At 48.6% G+C, this 24254-nt stretch overlaps 1 protein-coding gene across 1 annotated transcript; it reads right to left on the reverse strand.

Moving 5' to 3' along the window:
* Nucleotides 1-15788: 15788 nt before the first annotated feature.
* Nucleotides 15789-20367, reverse strand: LOC124693806 (heterogeneous nuclear ribonucleoprotein 1-like). Its single transcript, XM_047227143.1, has 6 exons — nt 19949-20367; nt 19802-19842; nt 18514-18677; nt 18298-18400; nt 17949-18118; nt 15789-16654 (listed from the first exon to the last, which is right to left on the reverse strand). Exons 1-6 carry the CDS (start codon nt 20182-20184, stop codon nt 16175-16177), a joined length of 1194 nt encoding a protein of 397 aa, XP_047083099.1. The 5' UTR covers nt 20185-20367; the 3' UTR covers nt 15789-16174.
* Between the last annotated feature and the right edge of the window lie 3887 nt (nt 20368-24254).

Genomic DNA, 24254 nt, shown 5'->3' on the forward strand with positions numbered 1-24254 from the left:
GGAACTTCTCGCCGCTCAACTCCTCGAGCATGTATGCGTTACCCTTCAAAACTTGGTCGACTCTGTACGGCCCGTGCCAATTTGGAGACCATTTACCATATACTTTATCTTTAGTTCCCAATGGCAACACGACTTCCCATACTAGATCGCCAACGTGGAACACCTTTGGCTTCACCTTCTTATTATATGCACGAGCTACCTTGGCTTTGTTATCTTTAATCTTCTCAAGCGACCAAAGTCTAAGTTCCGTGACATCCTCAATTCTATCACTCTCAGGGCAGCATATTCTTCCGTTGTTAAATCATTCTGAAACATAATCCGCCTCGAGCCAGCCGTTATTTCCCAGGGTAACACGGCTTCTTGTCCGTAGACCAGATGGTATGGCGAGGTTTTTACCGCTCCATGACATGACATGCGATAAGCCCACAAAGCCTCCGACAATACCTCGTGCCAACGTCTAGGGTGCTCGTCGATTTTCCTCTTAATCAGCTTGATAAGGCTCTTGTTGGACGCTTCAGCCTGCCCATTTGCTTGAGCATAATATGGAGACGATCGGATCAGCTTAATTCCCATGCCTTCGCAGAACTCTCTAAACTCGCGAGAGATGAAGACCGAACCTCCATCGGTCGTGATAGTCTGGGGAATCCCGAATCTATGAATGACATGCTCTTTCACGAAACTGATAACATCCTTCGATGCTACAGACTTCATAGGGACGGCCTCCACCCATTTAGTGAAATAATCCGTAATGGCCAGAATCCACTCATGGCCTTTGCTCGATGGAGGATTAATTTTGCCAATCATATCCATGCCCCATCCTCGAAATGGCCAAGGCTTGATGATGGGGTTCATTGCTGATGCGGGTACCATCTGAATGCTCCCAAACTTCTGACATGCTTGACACCCTTTATAGTAATTAACACAGTCCTCAAGCATGGTGGGCCAATAAAACCCTGATCGCCTGATCAACCATTTCATCTTATGAGCCGATTGATGAGTTCCACAGGCGCCTTCGTGTACCTCGTGTAAGAGCCGATTCGACTCGGCTGGTCCCAGACATCTGAGAAGTAACCCTTCCAAGGTCCTGTAGAACATGTCATCTCCAATAAGGACATACTTCATGGCCTTGTACCTTATCCGTTTAAGTGCCCCCCGAGCCGAATCTTTCAAGTAATTGAAGATATCGGCTCTCCAATCATCTGGTTCCATGAACTGTATCTGGACATCGGCTCCTTCTACTATGTCCTTATAGCCTGACGCCATCTGTGCGAGATCGTTCGCCTCGGTATTCTGCGACCTCGGGACCCAGTTGAAGTTTATGTACCTAAATTGTGTCATCAGCTCGCGGCATTGCATCCATAATGGGAAGAGCGACTCGCTCTCACATTTGTATTCTTCCGTGAGCTGGGAGATCACCAACTTTGAGTCTCCAAAGAGTTCCACTGCTTCTGCCCGGCTTCAATAAGCAACTCCATCCCCTTGCGTATTGCTTCATACTCGGCGACATTGTTGGTGCAAGGGGTAGATAGCTCGATGGAGAAGGAATAGGTTGCCCCGGGGCGACACGAGTAGGATGCCGATGCCGCAACCCTCATCACAAGCCGATCCGTCGAAGAACATGGCCCATGCACGTACAGACAGTGCTGCTATATCAGTGTTGATTCGTTCAGCAATAAGATCGGCCAACGCCTGTCCCTTGACTGCTTTCGCAGGTTGATACCGGAGATCAAATTCCGATAATGCAAACATCCACTTACCGAGTCGGCCTTTCAACACAGGAGCCAACAACATGTGTTTGATGACGTCTGATTTGCATATGATGATAATTTCTGCCGTCAGAAAGATGTGACGAAGCTTGGTGCAGGTAAAGAATAAGCAGAGGCACAATTTCTCGATCTCAGGGTACTTAGTCTCTGCATCCAACATCCTTCTGCTGAGGTAGAAAACGACTCTTTCCAGACCATCATAGACTTGCACCACTACTGCAGCGATGGAAGTGTCAGCTACTGACAGGTAAACGAAGAATGGTCTGTCTTCGTCGAGGGCGGAACCAACACGGGTGGCTTCGTTAGATATTCTTTAATCTCGTCAAATGCTCATTGTTGCTCGCCCCCAGCGAAACTCCTCATCAGCTTTAATCTTTACCAATCCCATGAATGGCTCGATGCGCCCTGACAGGTTGGAGATGAACCTTCTGACGAAGTTGATTTTGCCGATGAGACACTGGAGCTCCTTCTTCGTGGTAGGTGGCTTCATTGTTCGTACTGCCTCCTGACTTTTCAGGCCGATCTCAATTCCACGTTCATGAACCAAGAAGCCCAGGAATTGATCGGCCGTCACACCAAAAGCACACTTCTTTGGAATCATTCTCAGGCCGAACTTTCTAGTTCGGTCCAGGATGCGTCGCAGATCTCCCAAGTTTCCTTCGACTGAGACAGACTTGACCACCACGTCATCAATGTAAATTTCCACCAACTTGCCGATCAGATCATGAAAGATGTAATTCATGGCTCTTTGGTATGTTGCACCGGCATTTTTCAGCCCAAATGTCATGACTACATATTCAAACAAGCCCACCGCACTTGGTACTGCTGAATGCGATCTTGTGTATATCTTCGGAGCCATAAAAATTTGGTTGTAACCGGCATTGCCATCCATGAAGCTTAAAACCTTATGCCCAGCGGCTGCATTGATCAATGCCTCGGCTACCGGCATTGGGTACTCATCCTTTGGAGTGGCTCTGTTGAGATCCCGAAAATCTATGGCGACGCGCCATCGGCCGTCCTTTTTCTCTACAGGTACGATATTAGATATCCACTCAGCATACCTGCATGGCTCGATGAACCCGGCGCTCAACATCTTCTCGATCTCTTTCTTGACTTCTTCTAAAATTTCGGCCTTCATCCGTCGTGCTCGCTAGCTGGAACGGCCGAAATCCTTTCTTAAGAGGGAGCCGATGCTCTATGATGCTCCTGTCTAACCCGGGCATTTCGTGTAGTCCCGGGCAAAACAATCCGGGTATTCTTTCAACGAGCTATCATCGGGCCCCTTAGATGCGGATCCAACTTTTTGTCGATAAATGTTGGTCGTGGCTTATCCCCAGGACCAATGTCGATCTCTTCTAGCTCATCGGCTGATGTAAACCCATACCCTAGCTTTCCGTCACACCCTAGATCGATGCTGAACACGGGCAGAACGTATGGCGAGTGACGTGGGCATACCCTTCGGGTAACCAATGTTGCCCTATCCTGTATTCCCTAGTTGGAGGCCCATGAAGGCACTCGAGCGGCAAGATGGGCCAGCTAGGACTGGTGCAACGGAAGATTCCTTGAAGCACAAGACGCGGAAGGAGCCGAACAAGGAAAGTCTAGAGATAGATCTCATCGTAAACCTAGTCGTAACTCGATTAGACCTCTTGAGACCTCGGCCTCCTATATAAAGGCCGGGAGAGGGGCTGTCGAGGAACACAATCAATCTTAGCGATCTTAGCCAGCAGAAGCTTAAAGCTAGGTCGCCTTAGCGCTAGCCATCTCGACGAGATCTCAGCCGAACTATTCGGCACCCCATTGTAACCCATTGTCATCATAATCAAGAACAGAGACGGGCGGGACGTAAGGGTTTTACCTCATCGAGGCCCCGAACCTGGGTAAATCGCTCTCCCCGCTTGTCCGGTGAACCGATGTCTCGTGTCGGCTTGCGGGATTCCATCAACCCTAAGCCCCTATCGGAAGGCATTGCCGAGGAGCACCCTCGACAATTGGCGCCGTACGCCGTGGGAAACTCGTCGGCACAAGGCAGGTCATCGAGCGGTACCGATCACGTCCGCGGCGTTCTTACTCGAATCACCGACACCAGCGGAATCAAGAGACTCGATCGGTTGTGGGTCCTTCGAGTTCGTGCCGCACCGTCGAAACATCTTCACCCGATCCCTGCGAGATCATCTCGCGATATGGATGCTACTTTCGGCGGTGTCCACTTCGTCATCGACTCTACGGAGGTTTTCTTCGCCTCCCTAGGCACGGCGCATCGACCCGAAGGTCGCTCGGCTTCGGAAGGCGTTCCTCAAATAGCAGCCCTAAAAGTTCCACCCGAGGAGCATACAAGAGAGCAATCGAGGAAGTTTCGACGTCATGGCGGGATGGAGGAAAAGACGAAAGGGCTCGCACCGCGAGGAGGAAGGGAGAATGCGCAGCTCATCTTCGTCGGCTCGAAGAAGGATGCCACAACACGTCATCAATCGGGGACGCATCCGTTCTCCGCACCTTTCTGGCTACGAGCAACTCGAGGCGCCATGTTACCTCCACTCCTACATTGATCCAAAGGATGGTCGAGAGAAATCCAGTCCACTGTTGAGGAAGCCTGGTGACACTTCCTCGGAGATTCGACGGTTACTGTGATGATCTTAGAGCCGAAGCTATATCAAGAGTTCACATGATGGAGAAGAGGGCAGGTCTTACGACCATCCGTCGAACCATATGTACCCAGAGCCGTACGAACCAATGGAAAGAGACGAGTATGTACCAGCCGAAGCATTCCCGAGCCACGTGGGCAGGTCAACATGATCCATAAAACCAGCTTTTCAAAGAGGAAATCAAGAAGTTCTCGCGAGAAGTGAAGTATGCAGAAGTGGCTATGGTTGACACACCCGAATTCATCGGCCGAGTCGGAGCAAAGCATCTCCTTCGGCAGGACAGACCACCCGAAAGCCGTCCCTAGACCAGGTCATGAAGCCCTTGTCCTCGAGGCGCAGATCGGAGGGTACAATATGAGCAAAGTATTCATGGATGGAGGAAGTGGCTTGAACCTATTATTCGCCAACACAATGAGAGCAATGGGTCTAACAGTCGACATGCTAAGAGAGTCTGACACAGGGTTCCATGGCATCATACCGACTCGACCCGCTTATTCTCTTGGTAAAACATCATTGGATGTAGTCTTTGGTACGCCCAACAATTTCAGGAAGGAGAAGATCGAGTTCGAAGTAGTCGGCCGGGAGTCTCAATATCACGCCATCCTCGGCAGGCCCGCGTTTGCCAAATTCATGGCCGTACCTCACTATGCGTACCTAAAACTGAAGATGCCAGGCAACAACGGGACCCCAATAACCGTTCATGGAAGCTTTGCTCGTTCAGACACCTGCGATAGGGAGTTCCAGAAGATCGCCTCGAAGTTCGGCGCCAAGGAAGAACTTAACGCAATTGACGCTGCCACAGATCATACGCAACCACCAGCCGACAATCGAAACGTAAGATCCGATGAATTCAATGCTACAAAGGAAGCCAAGAAGCTGCAGGTGCATCCCACTGACCCGAAGAAAACGGTCAATACGTCGGCTGACCTTACGGTCGCATAGGAAGGCGCGCTCATCGAGTTCCTCCGTGAGCGCTGGGAGATATTTGCATGGGAACCATCCGACATGCCAGGTATCCCAGGGAACTCGCTGAGCACGCCCTTAATGTTGACCCGACAGCCAAACCAGTGCAGCAGTCAATGCGCCGATTTTCCGAACCCAAGAGGAGGGCAATTGGCGAGGAAGTCAATCGACTCCGCAAAGCAGGATTCATCCGAGAGCTCAAAGAATCTGAGTGGGTGGCCAACCCTGTCATGGTGCCCAAAAAGGACACCACCGCTCTGCGTATGTGTATCGATTACACCGGCCTCAACAAACACTGTCCAAAGGACCACTTCCCGCTGCCTCGCATTGATCAGATAGTCGACTCCACAGCCGGATGTGATCGCCTCTCCTTCCTTGATGCGTACTCCGGATACAATCAGATCAAGCTGAAGAAAGAAGACCAGGAGCTAACCGCGTTCATCACCCCACACGGCGTTTTCTGTTACAACGTCATGACCTTCGGGTTGAAAAACGCAGGAGCAACTTATCAACGTTGCATGCAGGCTTGCCTTGGAGAGCAGATCGGGAGAAACATCGAAGTCTACATCGACGATATCGTGGTGAAAACAAAGCACGCTGCCACTCTCGTCGACGATTTGTGGGAAACTTTCGACAACTTAGACAAGTATAAAATCAAGTTGAATCCCAAGAAATGCTTCTTCGGAGTACCAGGAGGACAAGTACTCGGGTACTTCATCTCTGCCAGGGGAATCGAAGCCAACCCCTCGAAGATCAAAGCCATACTCGATATGGAGCCGCCAAAGAATCTGCACCAAGTGCAGCAACTGGCGGGACGACTAGCAGCGCTCAGCAGGTTCATCGCCAAGCTGGGGGAAAAAGCTCTGCCCTTCTACAATTTGATGAAAAAATCAGAAAAGTTCGAGTGGACAAAGGAGGCGCAGGTATCCTTCCACAAGCTGAAGAAAATGTTGTCGACATCTCCAGTTCTTGTAACCCCCCGTGAGAAGGAAACACTGCTCATGTACATAGCTGCAACGGCCCAAGTCTTTAGCAGCGTCCTGGTCGTCGAAAGAGAAGAAACGGGGAGAGTTCATGGTGTGCAGAGGCCCGTTTACTACCTCAGTGAAGTGCTCACACCCGCAAGATAGAGGTATCCCCATCATCAGAAGCTGGCATACGTAGTATGGAGGTCAGCCCGCAAGTTACGGCACTACTTCACAGAGCACCCGATTATCATCGTGAGCGAAGCACCACTGAAAAGCATAATGACTAATCCGGAGGCCACAGGTCGAGTGTCCCAATGGGCCATCGAGTTAGCACCACACGACATAACCTACGTCAATCGAACAGCAATAAAATCCCAAATCCTTCCAGATTTCGTGGCAGATTGGATCCAATCACAGACGCCAGCAGCACCCGACATGTCGGGGTCATGGGTAATGTACTTCGATGGGTCAAAACGGAGTACAGGTGCAGGAGCAGGGGTGGTGCTGATATCACCGCAGGGAGATAAGATGAAATATATACTACGTATGAACTTCTCTCTGCCAACGAACAACGAAGCAGAATACGAAGCGCTGCTGCACGGAATGAAGATGGCAAAGGCGTGCGGGGCAACTCGCCTAGAAATCTATGGAGACTCAAACTTGGTGGTGCATCAGTCGATGAACATGTGCGACGCAGTCAGCGACAACATGATCGCCTACCGGCAGCTGTATCAGAATATGGAAGCTAAATTCGAAGGATGCGAGCTCAAACATATCGGCAGAGCCAGCAATGAGGAAGCCGACACTTTGGAAACCATCGGGTCCATGTGCTCCCCTATCCCAGACGGAGTGTTTTACGAAGTGATCACTCAGCGATCAATAAAAGAAAAGACGTCGACACCTCCAAAACCGTCGGCTAATGAATTGGAGGCGAGCTCGCAGCAAGCTGCCGAAGAATCTCTAACTCCTCCTGCCGAACAAGTCCTCCTCCTCGAGCCACTATGGACCAAGCCGTTCTTAGCGTATCTGACAAAACAGGAGTTACCAGAGGATCCGGTAGAAGCAAGACGAATCGTTAGATGGTCGAAAGCCTTCACCATAGTAAACGGTGAACTTTACAAGCGCAGCATTTCCGGGTATTTTTCAAAGATGTATTGCCATTGACGATGGAAGAGCACTGTTGCGAGAGATACATGAAGGAACCTGCGGACATCACGCAGGAAGTAGGGCCCTCGTGGCGAAGGCCTTCAGGGCGGGATTTTACTGGCCAACAGCGGCATCGGATGCTCGAGACCTGGTCATGAAGTGCGACCCCTGCCAACGGTTTTCACCAAAACCGCACGCCCCTGCGACAGATTTGATGACAATACCACTGGCATGGCCCTTCGCTCAATGGGGACTCGACCAAGTTGGACCATTGCCAAGGTCGTCACCTGGAGGACACACGTACTTACTGGTCGCAGTCGACAAGTTCACCAAGTGGATCGAGGCAGTACCTGTACGGAATCAAAAAGCTAAAACAGCAGTTCAATTCTTCAAAGGAATAACCTATCGATTTGGTATGCCTCACAGTATCGTCACAGACAACGGAACCAACTTTGACTCCAAAGAGTTTCGGAAATTTTGCGACGACGGAGGAATCAAACTAAAGTTTGCATCAGTGGCCCATCCACAGACCAATGACCAGGTGGAAAGGATCAACGGTCTCATAGGGGATGGCCTCAAGAAACGCCTTAAAGGTGCAGCTGGAGCCTGGGTCGAAGAATTACCATCCGTACTCTGGAGTTTGCGTACGACACCTAACAGGTCGACTCAGTACACCCCGTTCTTCTTGGTACATGGAGCCGAGGCAGTCCTGCCAGCCGACGTTCGGTTTGAAGCACCTCGAGTGACAGCATACACGGAATCCTCTTCCAATATCGCGCTACAGGACGCTGTAGACCTCCTCGACGAAGCACGAGACATTGCCTTGGCAAGAACGACGGTATACCAGCAGGCGCTGAGAAATTACCACAGCCGACGAATACGCAGTCGAAGCTTTAGAGTCGGGGATATGGTACTTAGGCTGAAGCAGGAGAGACCTTTGAAACTTGAATCCCCATGGGAAGGACCATACATCGTCACTGAAGTGATACCAGGAGGAGCCTATCGGCTCAAAAACCCAGCTTCAGGAAAAGACGTTGAGAATCCATGGAACATCGCGCACCTGCGACGGTTCTATACATAGGATACGATTGTTCTTTACTCGACAACCCGTAAAGTTGCTTTTGCATTATGAATAAAAGTTCTAATCAGTTTTTCTACCTTTCTTTTTCTTGCTCCGGGCCTTATCATCCGAACATACCGTATGGGGCCTTACCATTGGCTCTTACTCCCATCGGGAGCGCTGGCCTAAAAAAATGCTCACACAGTGTCATTAATTAAATACTCTCAACGGGAGCTAAGATTAATGATGCACAAAAACAACCAATCCAAGCCTCGAGAAAATACACGAGTGCTGCAGTCGATGGTTACATTATCACAAAATAAAGCTCAAACCGGTGCACCGTGTGACGAAGCCAAGCGTCTAATTCCCTCGACTAAGTCAATGGGTCTCGCTCTTACAACACTTACATATAGGCTTCGCAATAACATTGCATAATTCAACGAAGTCGTCCAGAGAGCAGGCTGAACTGATCACTCAGCCGCCCTCGACAATAAAATATCAATCAAACTAACTTAGCGTGCAACGTACGCAGTAAATTTATACAGAACAATCTTATGCAAGTATAAGGTTATTACATTCATGATCGGGCTCCCCGGTCCCAGTGGGCCTTCAGATCCTTCTCAAGGCATGACTCCATCCGAGAAATAATGGTGTAAGCAGGACCTCTAGCAATATCATAATATTGGTCTAAATTCCTCTCAGTATTTGCTACGGCTCTCAAGTCTAAAGGCAGATGGCACGCCAATATTGAAGCAAAGGCAAGATCAGCACTAGCCAGAAGTTCCTTCCGCACCAACTGTCGAATCCTTTCGGGATACTTGAATCGGGTGAACAGGGCAGATAAGGTTTCGGGTGCTTGATCCAGAGGGAACAAGGTGTTCCAAACCATCGTAAGATGAGCATGGTACTTATCAAACTAGTAATGCGCCTTCCCCACCCGGTACTTAAATTTCGCCATGACAACAGCCTTCGGACGATGCAGCCATAAACCGTGCGTCGGGTGCGCAACGTCAGTCATCGCCTCGACCTCTTCATGGATTTTCTTGTTCTCCTCAGTTGCATCTGAAGCTACGACAGGAAAAGGAACGAATGTCAGTTAAAAGAACATTCAAGCTGTGCCAGAAATCAGAAGATGGGCTAATACTTACAGCCCAAACTTTCGGTAGCAACATGAAGACCATCGAGAGCATACTGTTCGATAGCAGTCGCTATCTCTCCCTTTTTCTTCACCAAGGCTGCCATCGCACGAAGAGAAGTGATGTATTTATTTAGACAAGACACTTGGTCACGTAAGCGGCGAACAAGGCCTGATTCATCGTTACTCGAAGGGTTCGGAAAAAGCTCGGCACGAGAAGAACATGAAGGAATCTGCAGCACAGTTTCTAGCTCAGACAACCATTAACATAGAAAAAAAAACTCCCATCGGGAGCGCTGGGCATATATGATACATTCAAAAGGATGTTCGGATTGGCAACAGAGCCGAATTAAAGCTGGACTACGTCAAGTTACGGTTGATCTTATTTACAACAAGTCAAACAACAGTTCAAGGGTTCGCTGATGATGAACCAGGGGCAGATTCAGGAATAGGCTTGGCTTGTGCTTCATCTACCAGCTTCAGAAGTTGATTGGCACAAGTTATTGCCGATCTTTTGAAAGGCTCAAGATCGACTAAATGGTTATCATCATCGACAGGCAATGCCTTAGATAACTTCTCCAATTCTGACCCCATCCCATGGCCCATGAGAACCTGGAAACTAAGAACCGCCCCAACTAAGCGGCTATATATGGCGTTTCAATACCTCCACAGGCTCGGAAGGATCAACAAGGAAAGCATCCGCCATCTCGTCGAGAGTCTTGTCCTGCTTCATCCTCGGGAAGATCATCGAGTATAGCCTCGACAACGCTCCTTTGGTCTTCTCGCGAAGTCCAAGCACTTGGACATTAGACTCGGCGGCAAGCGACAAGGCATCGGCTGTGGAGTCCTCCCGAAGCTGATGACGTCGAGTGACAGTTATGTCGGCGGCCTCTGAAAGAAAGACAGATCAATAATCAATGAAGAAACACCAAGAAAGAAACGGTGTACCGTGGATTTTACATAATAAATCCTTGATTGATTCGCGAAGGACGCCTTCCTTTTTATCGACTGCAACCGCTGCCGCACGCCTGGCGTCCTGCTCATCCTTCATCTGCTGCTTCAGCTTCGTCAGCTCTCCTTTCAGCAAGGCGTTTTCCTTCTTGGCATCAGTGGCAAGCCTGTTAGCCTCCAGCACTCGATCGGCCGAAGATTTGACAGTCTTCCGAAGCTGGGCGTTTTCAGCCTCCAGTCGGGTAAACTGTTCGGCGAAATCTACCACAGCATCGATTGTAGCACAAATCGGCTGCCGCAAGGAAAATCAGGAAGATTCAGTCGACAGGAGGAAAATTCAGCAAAACAAGGCAAAATAAATGCTTACGTGATCACGAGAAGCCGATGAAGTGGGAGCATCGCCGGGAGGAATGACCTTCGACACTGGAATCTTCTCCACGGTCGTCCTGGCAGGAGGCGTCGACTTGGCGGGAGATGGATTCGATTCCTTAGCCGATGCCGCTCTCTCAGAGGCTAACTTGGCCCTCTTCGCGAGAGGAACTTCATCATCATCATCAGAGCTACTTAAGTGCAGTGCACGGTTAGCATACAAAATGATAGGAAATAAATCGGGAAAAAGTATAGATGCTCACAGGTCCAGATCATCTTCGCCTGCGAAGAAACTTGTCGAACTCTTCTTAGCAGGAGGAGGCGAAGCAGTTTCATTGGCATCATTATCTCCTCCGCTAGGACTTGATTCAGCCGTTGTAATGAAATCGTCGTGTATCTGCTTACAACGCTTGCTCCTGACGAAGGCATCATCCTCGACAGACTTCTTCCTCTTGGACATCGCTGTCCTCGAGGGCATGTTGAGCGTCCTCGGTCCCCTCGGAATCATCATCGTCATCCTCTAGCACCACGCCGCTTTCGGGTGTAGGAGGATAGCATTGAGCAACGGCGGGGGCCTGTCGAAGAAAAGAGATTTGTGAGGCACAACGGAAAAAGGAGTAACAACAGCAAGCAAAGAGCGGCAGAGATTACCTCGGTCGGGAGATGATCAAAATCATAAGGAGGACGAGCCGATGTCAAGATGATGTTATCCTTCATACTAAGGCACGTCAAGCGGCGAACCTCGTCCCGAAGCTCATCCGCCGACGGGTCGGCAGAGCTGATCCTCGACTTATCGGTCTTGCCGGTGTAAAGCCATAGCTGGTGGGGTCGAGTCATCAGTGGCTGCACTCGATGTTGTAGGAACACTGAAACTACTTCAGTGCCGCACATCGTCAAGCCTCCCGTGTTCTTCAGGACGACGACCCGCTCAAACAGTCTGTCGGTTGTCGCCCTCTCTTCGGGAGAAAGGGCGTTTCGCCAGGACTTTTTCTGGTGAGCCACCAAGACGTCATCAAAGTGAGGGAGATTCGAGCGCCGCCCGGGCACTATGGGATCACGCAGGTAAAACCACTTGTTGCGCCAGCCCTGGACGGATTCCTTCATTGGATAGTCGAAGTAGTCGGCCTCCTTCCTAACAACAAAGCCAACGCCGCCGACGACGGGGGGGCATTGCTGTCATTGTGGCGCTTCACGTAGAAGATCTTCCTCCAAAGACCCCAGTGAGGGTCAATGCCGAGGAAGGCCTCGCAAAGAGTAATGAAGATAGAGAGATGGAGGATGGAGTTTGCGGTCAGCTGCCAGAGCTGGATCCCGTAAAAGAAAAGAAGGGAGCGAAGGAACTCGTGGGCCGGAAGAGAAAGACCACGGAACAAAAAGGCAACGAACATGACAGTGAAACCCTTCGGGGGCTTTGGGCGAGAAACCGCACCTGGAAGACGAATATCATCCTCAGATGCGGAGATGAAGCCGAGGGCGCGCAGCTTGTTGATGTCGCGGTTGGAAATGGCGGAGGCATTCCAATCACGGCTAAACTTGGTCGCGTCCGAAGTGCTGGCACCCTTCTTCTTGCCCATGGCGGCTGAAGCTCTTGAGGGAAGAACAGAGGAAGCACGAAAGGACGGGCGAAGAAGATGAGCAGTAGGAGGCGTGAAAAGAAAAAGTGAGAAGGCCCCCTATTTATGTCGTAAAAATTGAGGCAAAATCATGGCCATAACTCTACAAACGTCGCGGGAGGTGGAGCAGATCTGGTTGTACACGTGGCGCTTAATGAAGGAATGGAACCAGCGGCCCATTATTCCCACGTTTGCGCGAAAATCGAGGAGGCGCCTCGGTCGCTGCGCATGCACTGGTCAAATCCTAGAAACTGCCCGCGCAGAATTAGGGTGGGCCCGTTAGGTCAAGTCCCGTCAACCAGGCCACAGCAGTGGCACGTCATCAATGACATCATGGATGTAGTCAAAAGCAGCCGAAGGAATAAAAAGGTATCGGATGGTGAACTTGAGTCTACGCACGGATTGCAAGCATCCGCACCTAGACTCGGGGGCTACTCCCATCGGGAGCGCTGACGCGCACCCGACAAAATGAAGATTCGAGGAAATAAGCCTTGAAGGAAGAGGTAGTTGCTCAACTTGAGTCTGCACTCGGATGCAAGCACTCGAGCCCAGACTCGGGGGCTACTCCCATCAGGAGTGCTGACGCGCACCCGACAGAACTTTTTTGCACTCCAGGATCATGCCCGGGGACTTGATTCTGTGTAGGGTAACGTTGTTTTGCCATCGGCAGTTAACCAACAAAAGTTGGGCACGTTACTCATTATCCCTTGCATGAGGAAAGTATATCGGATGACCCGCGGAGACTCGCGGAAAAACTTTGGCAGAGCAAAATGTTCGAGTGGTACAACTTGAGTCTACGCACGGATTGCAAGCATCCGTACCTAGACTCGGGGGCTACTTCCATCGGGAGCGGCGCGCGCACCCGGCAGAAGAAGATGATGCAGATTCAAGAAGAACAAGAATAGTCAAGGAGAAGAACATTGGTGGAGGCATGCTTTAGTCTCTACCCGAACTACCTTCGGCTAGACACTCGGGGGCTACTGACGTGGGCATTACCCTTCGGGTAACCAATGTTGCCCTATCCTGTATTTCCTAGTTGGAGGCCCATGAAGGTACTCGACGGCAAGATGGGCCACTAGGACGGTGCAACGGAAGATTCCTTGAAGTACAAGACGCGGAAGGAGCCGAACGAGGAAAGTCTAGAGATAGATCTACTGTAAACCTATAGTCGTACTCGATTAGACCTCTTGAGACCTGGCCTCCTATATAAAGGCCAGGAGAGGGGCTGTCGAGGGGCACAATCAATCTTGGCGATCTTAGCCAGCAGAAGCTTAAAGCTAGGTTACCTTAGCGCTTAGCCATCTCGACGAGACCTCAGCCGAACTATTCGGCACCCCATTGTAACCCATTATCATCATAATCAAGAACAGACAGGCAGGACGTAAGGGTTTTACCTCATCGAGGTCCCCGAACCTGGGTAAATCGCTCTCCCCGCTTGTCTGTGGACCGATGTCTCGTGTCAGCTTGCAGGATTCCATCGACCCTAAGCCCCTATCGGAGGGCATTGCCGAGGAGCACCCTCGACAGAGTATCAAGTCTTAGGACACGCGGTACGGCCTTAGATTTGATTCAACGAACAGTACATGCAGGCATACTTAGGGTGTGTTTGGTAGCTCGGGCCAACACAGAAATTCTCATCTGAACAGAGATTTTCAGAGATGTATGTGTTTGTTAGCCCGGGCCAACACATCTTAGCTATGCCCACCTCATACAGAAAACCCCCCTCAGCCTAGCCTAGTTGTTAAGCTCAAATCGAGCTTCACAACTCAGCCTAGCTGAGCTCACCCCGCAAAACGTATCGAAAGGCCCGCTAGCACCCACCAGACACGAACCCGTCGTCTCCTTCCTCCCGCAAAACGCCTCATCTCGCTCGCTCCTTCCTCGCTTTCCCCAGGCCGTAGCCCGCCTCCCCTCCTCGTGGCCGCCACCCACCGCCGCCCCTCCCCCTGGTTGTCGGTCGCCGCCGCCGCCGCCCTCTCCCCTCGCTCGCCGAAAGAGGCCTATCTGGCCGCCAACCCCTCCGCTGCTCGCCGGAAGACGCTTGTCTGGCCATCGGCCCTTCCTGGTCGCGACCCTCCCCTAGCCGCCGCCGGTCTGGCCACCGCCCGCCGCTACTCAGCAGTTGGCCGACGCTCGCTGCTCATACACACCCGAGCGGAGGACACCATCGATGAACGGTGCTGCTCCATGTACGCTGCAGATCAGAGCAGAGGAGCCGATTTTTGACTCTGTTTCAGGACCTTTTAGCAAAAAAGGTGCACCTTTTGCAAAAAAAAAATACTGAATATTGAATAAGTATATATTTTATGGAATATTGAATTAGTGTGTATTTTGTAAAGTGTCTATTTTATATAACTTCGTTCGAATATTGAATTAGTGCTAAAATCAATTTTGGTGGCATCCTATGTCATCTCATACATGTGCTACCAAACAACATTTCATCTCAGCTCATACATGTGCTACCAAACACCATCTCATCTCATCTAGAACCAGGCTACCAAACACACCCTTGTAACATTGATCCAGTAGACTAAGAAATGATAAAGGCGAAGTTCTCACAGGGACATGAACATGTAAACATTACAGCAGTGACAACGTACGGCCTGTAAAAAATTGCTACCAAACAGTGATGGGATCAAAATAAGCTTTTCGCAACGAAGTGTGAGGAGGAGCTGAGGCAACTTGGTTCGCACGAAATTCAACGTAGGCTAGTTCTCACTTCTAGAAACTACAGCAGCCGAATTAGGACGACAGGAGAAGACAAGATATGGGAGCTATTTATGAATAAATCGACCATTACATGATCTGGGAAGCTAGGGCATCGCTTCCATGCTTCATGCTGGTCTATCATGTAGATGTAGGTGAAGCCAAATGTTGATATCGGAGAACAAGATGCTCTGAAGCAGAGTACAAGATTCTCCTGGCGAGGCTGAACAAGAACAGGAAGACAAAGGAAGAACAGGAGAGAGACGAACAATACGAGTTAGCACTTAGCCCTGAGAGTTGTTGGCTTATAAAACAACAACAGTTAGCATTATGACCCAGGATGGTCACTTTGATGAGCGCACTGTCCCATCCTGTCTAACGCCACAGACCTCGGTGAGGGCATTCCCACCAAGATTGGGTCAGAGATACCAGCAGATCAAATGCAACAGAGAGATCGCTATTCAAGTTAGAAGTTAAGAACAAGTCAAATTTTCTTCAGAAGCACAGATGCCACCAGTTAGTTGCTTGGTGACACTGTTACCTAGTAATACATCGGGACATCACATAAAATACTGTTACTACCACAAAGTTGGGTTCAAGTTCAAGGGTTCTAAAGGCTGCATATAGTTAACTAATGAATACAACAGTTTAGCTTAAGATTCTACATAAAGCTCAGGCTGGTTCAGGTTTCAGCGACTTAAATCTACATTCCTGCTGCCTGACACAATGCAAGAATGAAAAATGTTTTGATGACGCTGATTCAACAAGGTCAATGGAGTGTTCCAGCTTCTCATAGCAGAAATGAGCAGAATATCTAGGTTTATTATCAGATCCTATGAACCCACTGTGATGTCATTTTCCATATGGGTGGTACCTTCCCGAGCCACGGCCAGTCGAGCTCCCACCACCCATGCTTCCAGCTCCCCCATAGGCACCATACCCACCTGCTCCATAGCTGCCAGGTGCGCCGTATGCACCACCTCCGTAGGCACCTGCATATGCCCCATAGGCACCATATGGACTTGCTCCATATATAGAACCACCATAACCGGAGCCATAACCTGACCCAAAGGCAGGGTTGCCTCCATATGCACCATAGCCTCTACCATAGCCACCATACCCTGCACTACCATAGTAGGCTGCTGCAGCTTCTCTGTAGTCAGCTCCATACCCATAGCCACCAGCACCACTGCTGCTGCTCACAGAACGGCCACCGCCGCCGCCTCCACCACGGTGCGAACTGCGGTTGGCACCACTGCGAAGATTATATCTCCCATTAGAACTCGAATCACCACCACCAGGTTTCTTTGGTTCAGCCCTCTTTATTTCAACCTGCAAAATCCAAGTGGGGAAGTTGTCAAAATAATTTATGGTAACCCAGATTCCTCTGATGTTTCAAACTTGCAATTAGAAATTGAATTACATTATGCCAGCCTAGAAAAGCTTCTAATTAAGATAATCACATCTTATTCCTAACTCCAAAATAACAAAGTTAAGAGTGAGTTTCACGTGAAAAAAACAACCCAAAACCAAAGAAGCCTTATATAAATGTAAGAGCTAGCTGCCAGCAATCATGAATAAAGCTAAAAGCCTGTTGCCATCCAAGCAGTTTACTGGGTAAGATTGCACGGGTGATATAAGTTAGATTCCTACATTTCTACAAAATGGAGTACACATGTATGTTCAGGATCATTTATCTCATATCAAAAGCACACACATTGATTGCAATGCCCTTCAGAACAAAGCATCATAATTTGCCGTAAAGGCATTTACAAAGGCATGACATCAGCTGAGTCTTCATCCTGCCATGTAGGATAAATGCTAATGTAGGGAGAAGGGTCAGAGAACAGAGCCAACTCTTCGTCAGACTCGGGACTCTACAAATAACAGAATCTCTCTGAACTCTTCCTGGAGAGTCACCTTAAGAGAGACCCCATTGTACGAGCTGTCACCTTTCTAGATGGCCTAAATAGGTTCTAGAGCAGAAATTATAAAAAAAACTGGATTAGGTGGACATGTAGGATAAATGCTAATGTAGGGAGAAGGAACAGAGAACAGAGCCGACTCTTCCTTAGACTCGGGACTGTACAAATAACAGAATCTCTCTGAACTCTTCCTGGAGAGTCACCTTAAGAGAGACCCCATTGTACGAGCTGTCACCTTTCTAGATGGCCTAAATAGGTTCTAGAGCAGAAATTATAAAGTTTTTTGGATTAGGTGGACATATGGAAGTAACTCCCAGTAATTTTGATTCACCAAGAAAAGAACTTCCAAATCGAAAATCACTCAGAACTTCCAGCGTTGCGATTTACATTTCTTGGTGTGATACTATTCTCGTTGATACACTAACAGAAATGTACCATTAGTTGGTTCCGCAAAAAAAAGAAATAGCACAGCTCAAGTACCATTCTCTTGAAAGTACAGATGAAAATAGATGAAAATACTATGTCAACAATCAAAAACAACCACAGAAATTAAGAGTACATGCTAACTGTTTAACAATATATTGCCATGGTTGAATATTTGACAGCAACAATATTTGCTAATGAATCTAATAACTGCAACCAGGTGAAAATATGAATTAATAATTATCACAGAAAGATGATAACAAGAGAAAGATGGCGACCTGCTTCCCTCCAAGCTCATGCATTCTTCCCTGTGACATAACCCTTTCAACAGCGTCCTCACTTTCGAAGGTAACAAAGCCAAAGCCTCGTGAACGGCCGGTGCTATGGTCGACCATGATTTGATGCTCAGCGACATTCCCATATGAGGAGAAGTGCTCCTTTAACTCACCTGAAAATTGAAGTCAGACATGTTCGGCAAGTGAAACAAATATGCTCAAGACTTAACATATGTAAATATTAAGAGCATTCAACTGGTTTTGACTTAATACATGTAAACACCATCTAGAGTTCTAAACTTCAAATAAAAAGAACTCACAAAAATAGAAATCTGTTTGTTTTGCTAACTACCTTCAGTTAGAGATGGTGGAATACCACCGACAAAGATCTTTCTTGTCTTCGGACCATCTTTTGCAGACATTTCCTCTCTAGGCACAGTCCTTTTGACTTCAACCTTAATACATAAAAAATGTGAGTAAGAACAGACTCAATTCAGGTTCACATGTTTTGGTTGTTGGTGTTACGACAGAAGAGCCTCCACCAAGCTGTCTACACAGGAGGGCTTACCGTTCTTCCATCTATAATATGTTCATCCTCAAGAACCCTGTCTATCACAGATGGGTCAGAAAATGTAACAAATCCAAATCCACGAGGCATCCTGGTATGCTTGTCCTTCATGATCACGGAATCAGCTATAGCCCCATATTTCTGAAAATGCTTCTTGAATTTTTCTGCACACAAACAAACGAGGGCATTAGTTACAGCTCATATTTCTGCAAATGCTCAATGTTTCTGCACGCAAAGATATGAGAATGCCGAATTAAACAAATGGATTTCACAGGAAAGCAAAGCAACATCCAGAACAAGGGTATCTAGACAATATTGATGGGAAACAATTGAGAATTTCTTGCATGAATTCCTAGTTTCTCGGTGAAACCAAATGTCCACATTCTATTAAATTAATGCAGCATTGTCTAACTTAATGCAACATAAGAATTTCAGCGTCCCAAGCAGGAAGAGTCAGTGCACACAGGCATCCAAATATACCATTTTTAATATTGCAATAGCAAGATTCTGAGCATCTTTTTCACCATTCATACACGATACTTAACATGAAACAAAAATCTCAGATCCACATTAAAATAGTGTACATCAAGAAACTAAAAAAGACAATTTCAGCTAAAATAAATACTCCGTATTAAATAGTGCCCAAAATTGTGTACGTTTGAATTTATTACTATTCAGAGCCGAATTTTTTTTCTTGATGTGTGGATCAAATTTGGATCTGAAACTTTGTGGCATGGTAGATACAGTTCTGTGTGAACGTTTTCAAACGGAATTTAGAAATTCAACACTTTTTGGATCTCAAAATGAACTGATTTCAGATATCACGCAAACTGCGCCGAGATAAAATAAGTTCTTTCTGATGGCATCATTTAGAAAAATAATGTCCCATTTAAAATAGGAATTTAATGGTTAGTAACACACACAACAAAATGCAAGACAGAAGAAAAGGAAATATGTAACGAGATATTTTTTTGCATTGATCCCTTTTTCTTAACAAATGTGTGCATAAAAAATCAAACATGAGCATTACAGAACTAAGCTGTATTTCAAGTTATGAACTGAATCACACACAATCCAATGTGCAGTTACGAAATAAAGAAGATCGTTCTATTTTCAATGCAAAATTTCGACTGCACTCTTTTATGTTAATCTAATGCACCTAACAACTTAACTTGCTGCTACAAAATGTTCACAAGTCACCCAATGGAGAAACATTTTATCAGACATAACTAAAACCGCCCCCAACAGCTAGATCAATCCCCCAACAATGAATTAACTCGCCGTCTACCTTCCGTTGTCTCCCAGGCTACACCCCCAACGAAAACCTTCCTGTAGAGAAGCAGAGACACCAAAACCAAAACGAGTTAACTACTAAACCTCATCTAATCCAATCCAACAGGCCAGTCGAAACCCTAGAAGCGCAAGGAGAACTCACCCGGACCCGTCGGCAGGCTCCGCGGGCACGTCCCCCCTCCCGTCGTCGCCGCCAGGCTCTCCATGACCAACGACGGCCTCCCCTCCAAAGCCACCCGGCGCGCCCTCGGCCGCCTCCTCCTCGACCTCCTCTTCCACCTCCTCTTCGACCTCCTCCTCCTCGACCTCCTCCGGGTCCTCCTCCTCCTCGTCCTCGTACCCGGTCACGGCGTGCCGGCTGTCCACGTACCCCGCCATACCACAGAAGCGGAGCTTCAGCGAACGGCGAAACCCTAGCTCCGGACCGGATCGGAGCGCGCGGCGGAGCGTAGAGGCCGATTTACCTAGCGGGAAACGGCGTCGGCGGTGCTTGCTGGGGGAGTGAGCGGGGTTTAGGGTTCGTGGTCGGAGCAAACCCTAGCAGCGAGCGAGGTTGGAATGGGACTGTAGAGGTGGCGGCGAGGCGGCCGGGATGGGGGATTTCTAGCTCGTGCCGTGGGCGGCCGGCCTGCACGCGCGAGCTCGCTTCGGACCGTCCGATGTGCGCCAAGATTCGTGCTGTCTGTAAAGCGGAGGGTGCCGTGCTTTTCAGTGGCTTTTCCGCAATGGTACCGCATTCGATTCTGAAACCGCTTATCGCCCCCCATGTTTTTTTTTGAACGGAATCCCTCAAGAACTTTCAGATTTAGAAGCTATTGCCATATTTTTCGTTGAAGGACTTTCGGGTCATATTCCAGATTGGATACGGAACATGGCGAGTGTTCGATCCATATCTCTTGCAGAAAACATATTCAGTGGGTTACGGACAGAAATTGCGCGTAGATGTAGCATTACTGGAGCTCCCCCCATGTTATTTTTTGTGCTTCGATTTGACTAACCTGGTTTTCAGATGGCGGATTAGTGGCGGAGGCGCTAGAGGAGAATAGGTGGCTTTCGGATGTTGATCTGGAGCTATCCTTAGAGGGATACACACAATGCATCCGGTTCTGGGAGGAAATTGAAGCAGTGCCACGTGATGATTAGGAACCAGACAAGTTTTCTTGGATTGGATCAGCGTCGGGGGACTATGCCTCCAAGGATACTTACAGGCTTCTCTGTAAGGCACAATCGGTTTCAACATGCATGAGGCGATCTGGGCTTCCTTCGCTCCTCTCAAATGCAAGGTGTTTGCGTGGCTTACCCTTAGGTATCGTCTGTGGACCTTGGATCGCAGGCACCGCCATGTGTTACAGGACCATATTGACCCCTGTTCGCTCTGTCTGCAAGAGGATGACACCGTTGATCATGTGATCATGCAGTGCCCCTATGCCCGCCAAGCCTGGTTCGGTTGTCTCTGCGGGCCTTAACATTACAGAGCCATCAACGGAGAGCAAGCTAGGAGGTTGGTTCGGAGGAGAGACAGGAGAAGCTTCGACACCATGGTGATCCTTACAGCGTGGAGGATTTGGAAGCAGCGCAATTCTAGGGTGTTTGGGAATAGGGCGGAGCAGTGCAACACGCATGAGTTACTTAGGAGAATCAAAGATGAGTTTGAGCTTTGGAACCTTGCGAGGGTAGGAGGGAGTACTTTGATGTCGCGAGAGTAGGCGGTAGAGTTTGGGGTGGAGTTTGCCGACATATTGTTCGCAATATGATCTTGGCCTCTTGTAAATGACTTTGCTCTCTTCTATAAAATTTTGGTACGCCGTTTTGGCGTACCCTCGAAAAAAAAACTAACCTGGTTTTCTATACATCTTGGAGTTGCATTTCTCTTATGGCGTGTTTGGGGCCTCGGCTTGATTCGTGGCTCACTGGCGCAACAGTGCAAACACACTTGCGCGTTCAGAATGAGCCACGAGCCGAAATTGGCCTGTTGTTTGGTAGGTCGGGCCGCATCGGCTGGGCCAAAAAGGACTTTCTGTTTATTTGCCTGCAGCCAAGCCCAAATCTCGATGAAGATGATATTATGTATGTTTAGTACCATCCAGGCATGCCTAAGGTTATCTCTTCTCTACGACGGGTAGCCTTACCATGCTCTCACCTCCCATCACACAGAAATCATAGTTCATGATAGTTGCAAACGTACGAAGCATAGCAGTTGACGAAATCATCCCTAGGTACTACGAATGGTAATTCATAACACGATGCTACCTAGCTACTACAAATTACAGTTTATCATAACAGGGTCGTTCAACATACGGGGATCGAAAAAGGGGTTCGAGAAACACGGGATCATAGGGGGGTTCTTCTTCTTCACTTCTTCATTTCTTCTCAGATGGTGGTGTTGCCTCTGGCTTCCCACATTATGGCTGCCCACTCTTGCCTCTTCACCTTCCAGGCATCATTGTCGTCTGCGTCCACGCCATGGCCGGTCTCTACTTCATCAAAAGTGACAACCTCTTCGAAGAACTCATCCTCGCCCCAACCTAGGATCCAGTTGTGAAGAATGCAGCAATCAAGGACCAGCTTTACCTGAGTGTCAAACGTGTGGAACGATTTCTGGTCAAGGACCTTGAACATGTTCTTCAATGCAGCAAAGACCCTCTCAATGGTGACTCTAAGGCTTGAGTGTCTGAGATTGAACAACTCTCTCGCATTCAGAGGTCGGTGCTTCGCAGAGAACTCGTTCAGGTGGTACCTTGTTTTTCTAAAGGGAGGTAGAATTCTAGGTCGGCATGCATATCCAACATCTCCAAGGTAGAACTTACCGTCAGGGATTTGCAACCCATCAGGCCTTGACAAACTGTCAGACAGGATGCTCGCATCATGAGCTGAACCCTCCCACCCAGCAAGCACGTAGGTCAACCCCATATCGAAATCCACAGCTACTAGCACGTTCTGGCTGGTGTAGTGCTTCCTCCCGCGGAATGCTGCAGACATTGATCTCGGTACCTTTGCAGTGACATGAGTACCATCAATAGCCCCAAGGAAATCCTGTAAAAAAATTAGCACACAGTCATGTTTCTGACAGTACCACACATCTGATAGGTAGAAGGAACATGATTTTATACTCACCCTGAAATAGGGGAACCACCTGTAGGTGTTCTTGATCTTCGTTGGTGTGTTCATTGATGCTGACTTGATTATTTCACCTCTAAGCTCCCCAATTGCGTACAACACCTGCTGGAAGTACCGAGAGATAGTCTCCGTGGATCGCCTAAATGTGTTATGGATGACTCTGAATGGTTATGACCGACGACATGAAGAAACATTGCGACTTGTTCTTTGACAGTTGTGTGGATGCTATCAGTCAGCAGTCCTCTACCCCTGAACGTTTTCACAAGTGCATAGAAAGGAACTCTTGTCATCCGTAGCATCTGGATAGCCTCTACGTCGTTGCAGTTGTAGATGTTGTTTAGGTTGGCAATCCTCTCCTGACCCCGTTGTAACATAGGACGTAAGTCACACGAGGAAAAGCAGCATGTCTAACTGCTCTCTTGTGCACCATCAGGATCCAGGCTTGTATGCAAATGATGAGTGTTGCGGCGTGATGCACAAGCTGGAGCTGATCGGTCTACTCAAACAAGATCTATGCATTACGAACGGTCTTATCGAACCCAACTAGTCCTACCAATATGAATCTAACACTACAATAGAGCAGAGGAGTTCCCACTTACTTCCGTCATGGCGGACGAAGGACGGGGCCGAAAGCCGACGTAGGTGTGCGTCAGGCTCCGCCGCGGCTGGAGAAGAGGACCCTAGTCCGGCGCCGGAGACCGAAGGGGGATGCGCGCTGCCAGATCTAGGTCGCCGCAGCCACTGCCGGTGCGAAATTTGGGGGAAGGGAAAATTTGGGAGGCGGCTAATGGAGAGGGTAGTCGAAGAGGGAGGTTACCTCTACCTTTGCCGCGCAACGCCGCTGGGATTTCGGCTTCTCCCGCCATGCCCAGACAGAGTTCCCGCGCGAAACGTTGCCGATTTTTGTCTCAACAGGCATGGTCCTGAAGAAACTGTCAAACCGGGCGATCCTCCGGGGCCTGTAAAATTTGAAGAATGGGTTATAGTGGAATCCTACTCGCATCCCTAGCTTCTTGATATACTTCTGTTTGAGGATGATTAGTGAATGATACAAACAATAATACATATAAAATAGCAAACTGACATAAACCTGTATCATAGCCACTCTCAGGTAATCGCTCTCAGTCATGAGGTTCTGGACAGGCATCCATGGCAATGCAGGCAAACCGTATGGCATAGCTACAAGAGAGTCGACTGCTAGTTTTCGGCTCATTATGTCCATCTGGCACCATATGAATTTTTTTGGGTCATACCATGTTAGATATGAACCGCCAAGAATATATTGGTTTGCATCCAGAAAAAAAAAAGACAGCTAAGCTATGGTCTGTGGA

This window comes from Lolium rigidum, chromosome 1, assembly GCF_022539505.1.
Source record: "Lolium rigidum isolate FL_2022 chromosome 1, APGP_CSIRO_Lrig_0.1, whole genome shotgun sequence".
Lineage (NCBI taxonomy): Eukaryota > Viridiplantae > Streptophyta > Magnoliopsida > Poales > Poaceae > Lolium > Lolium rigidum.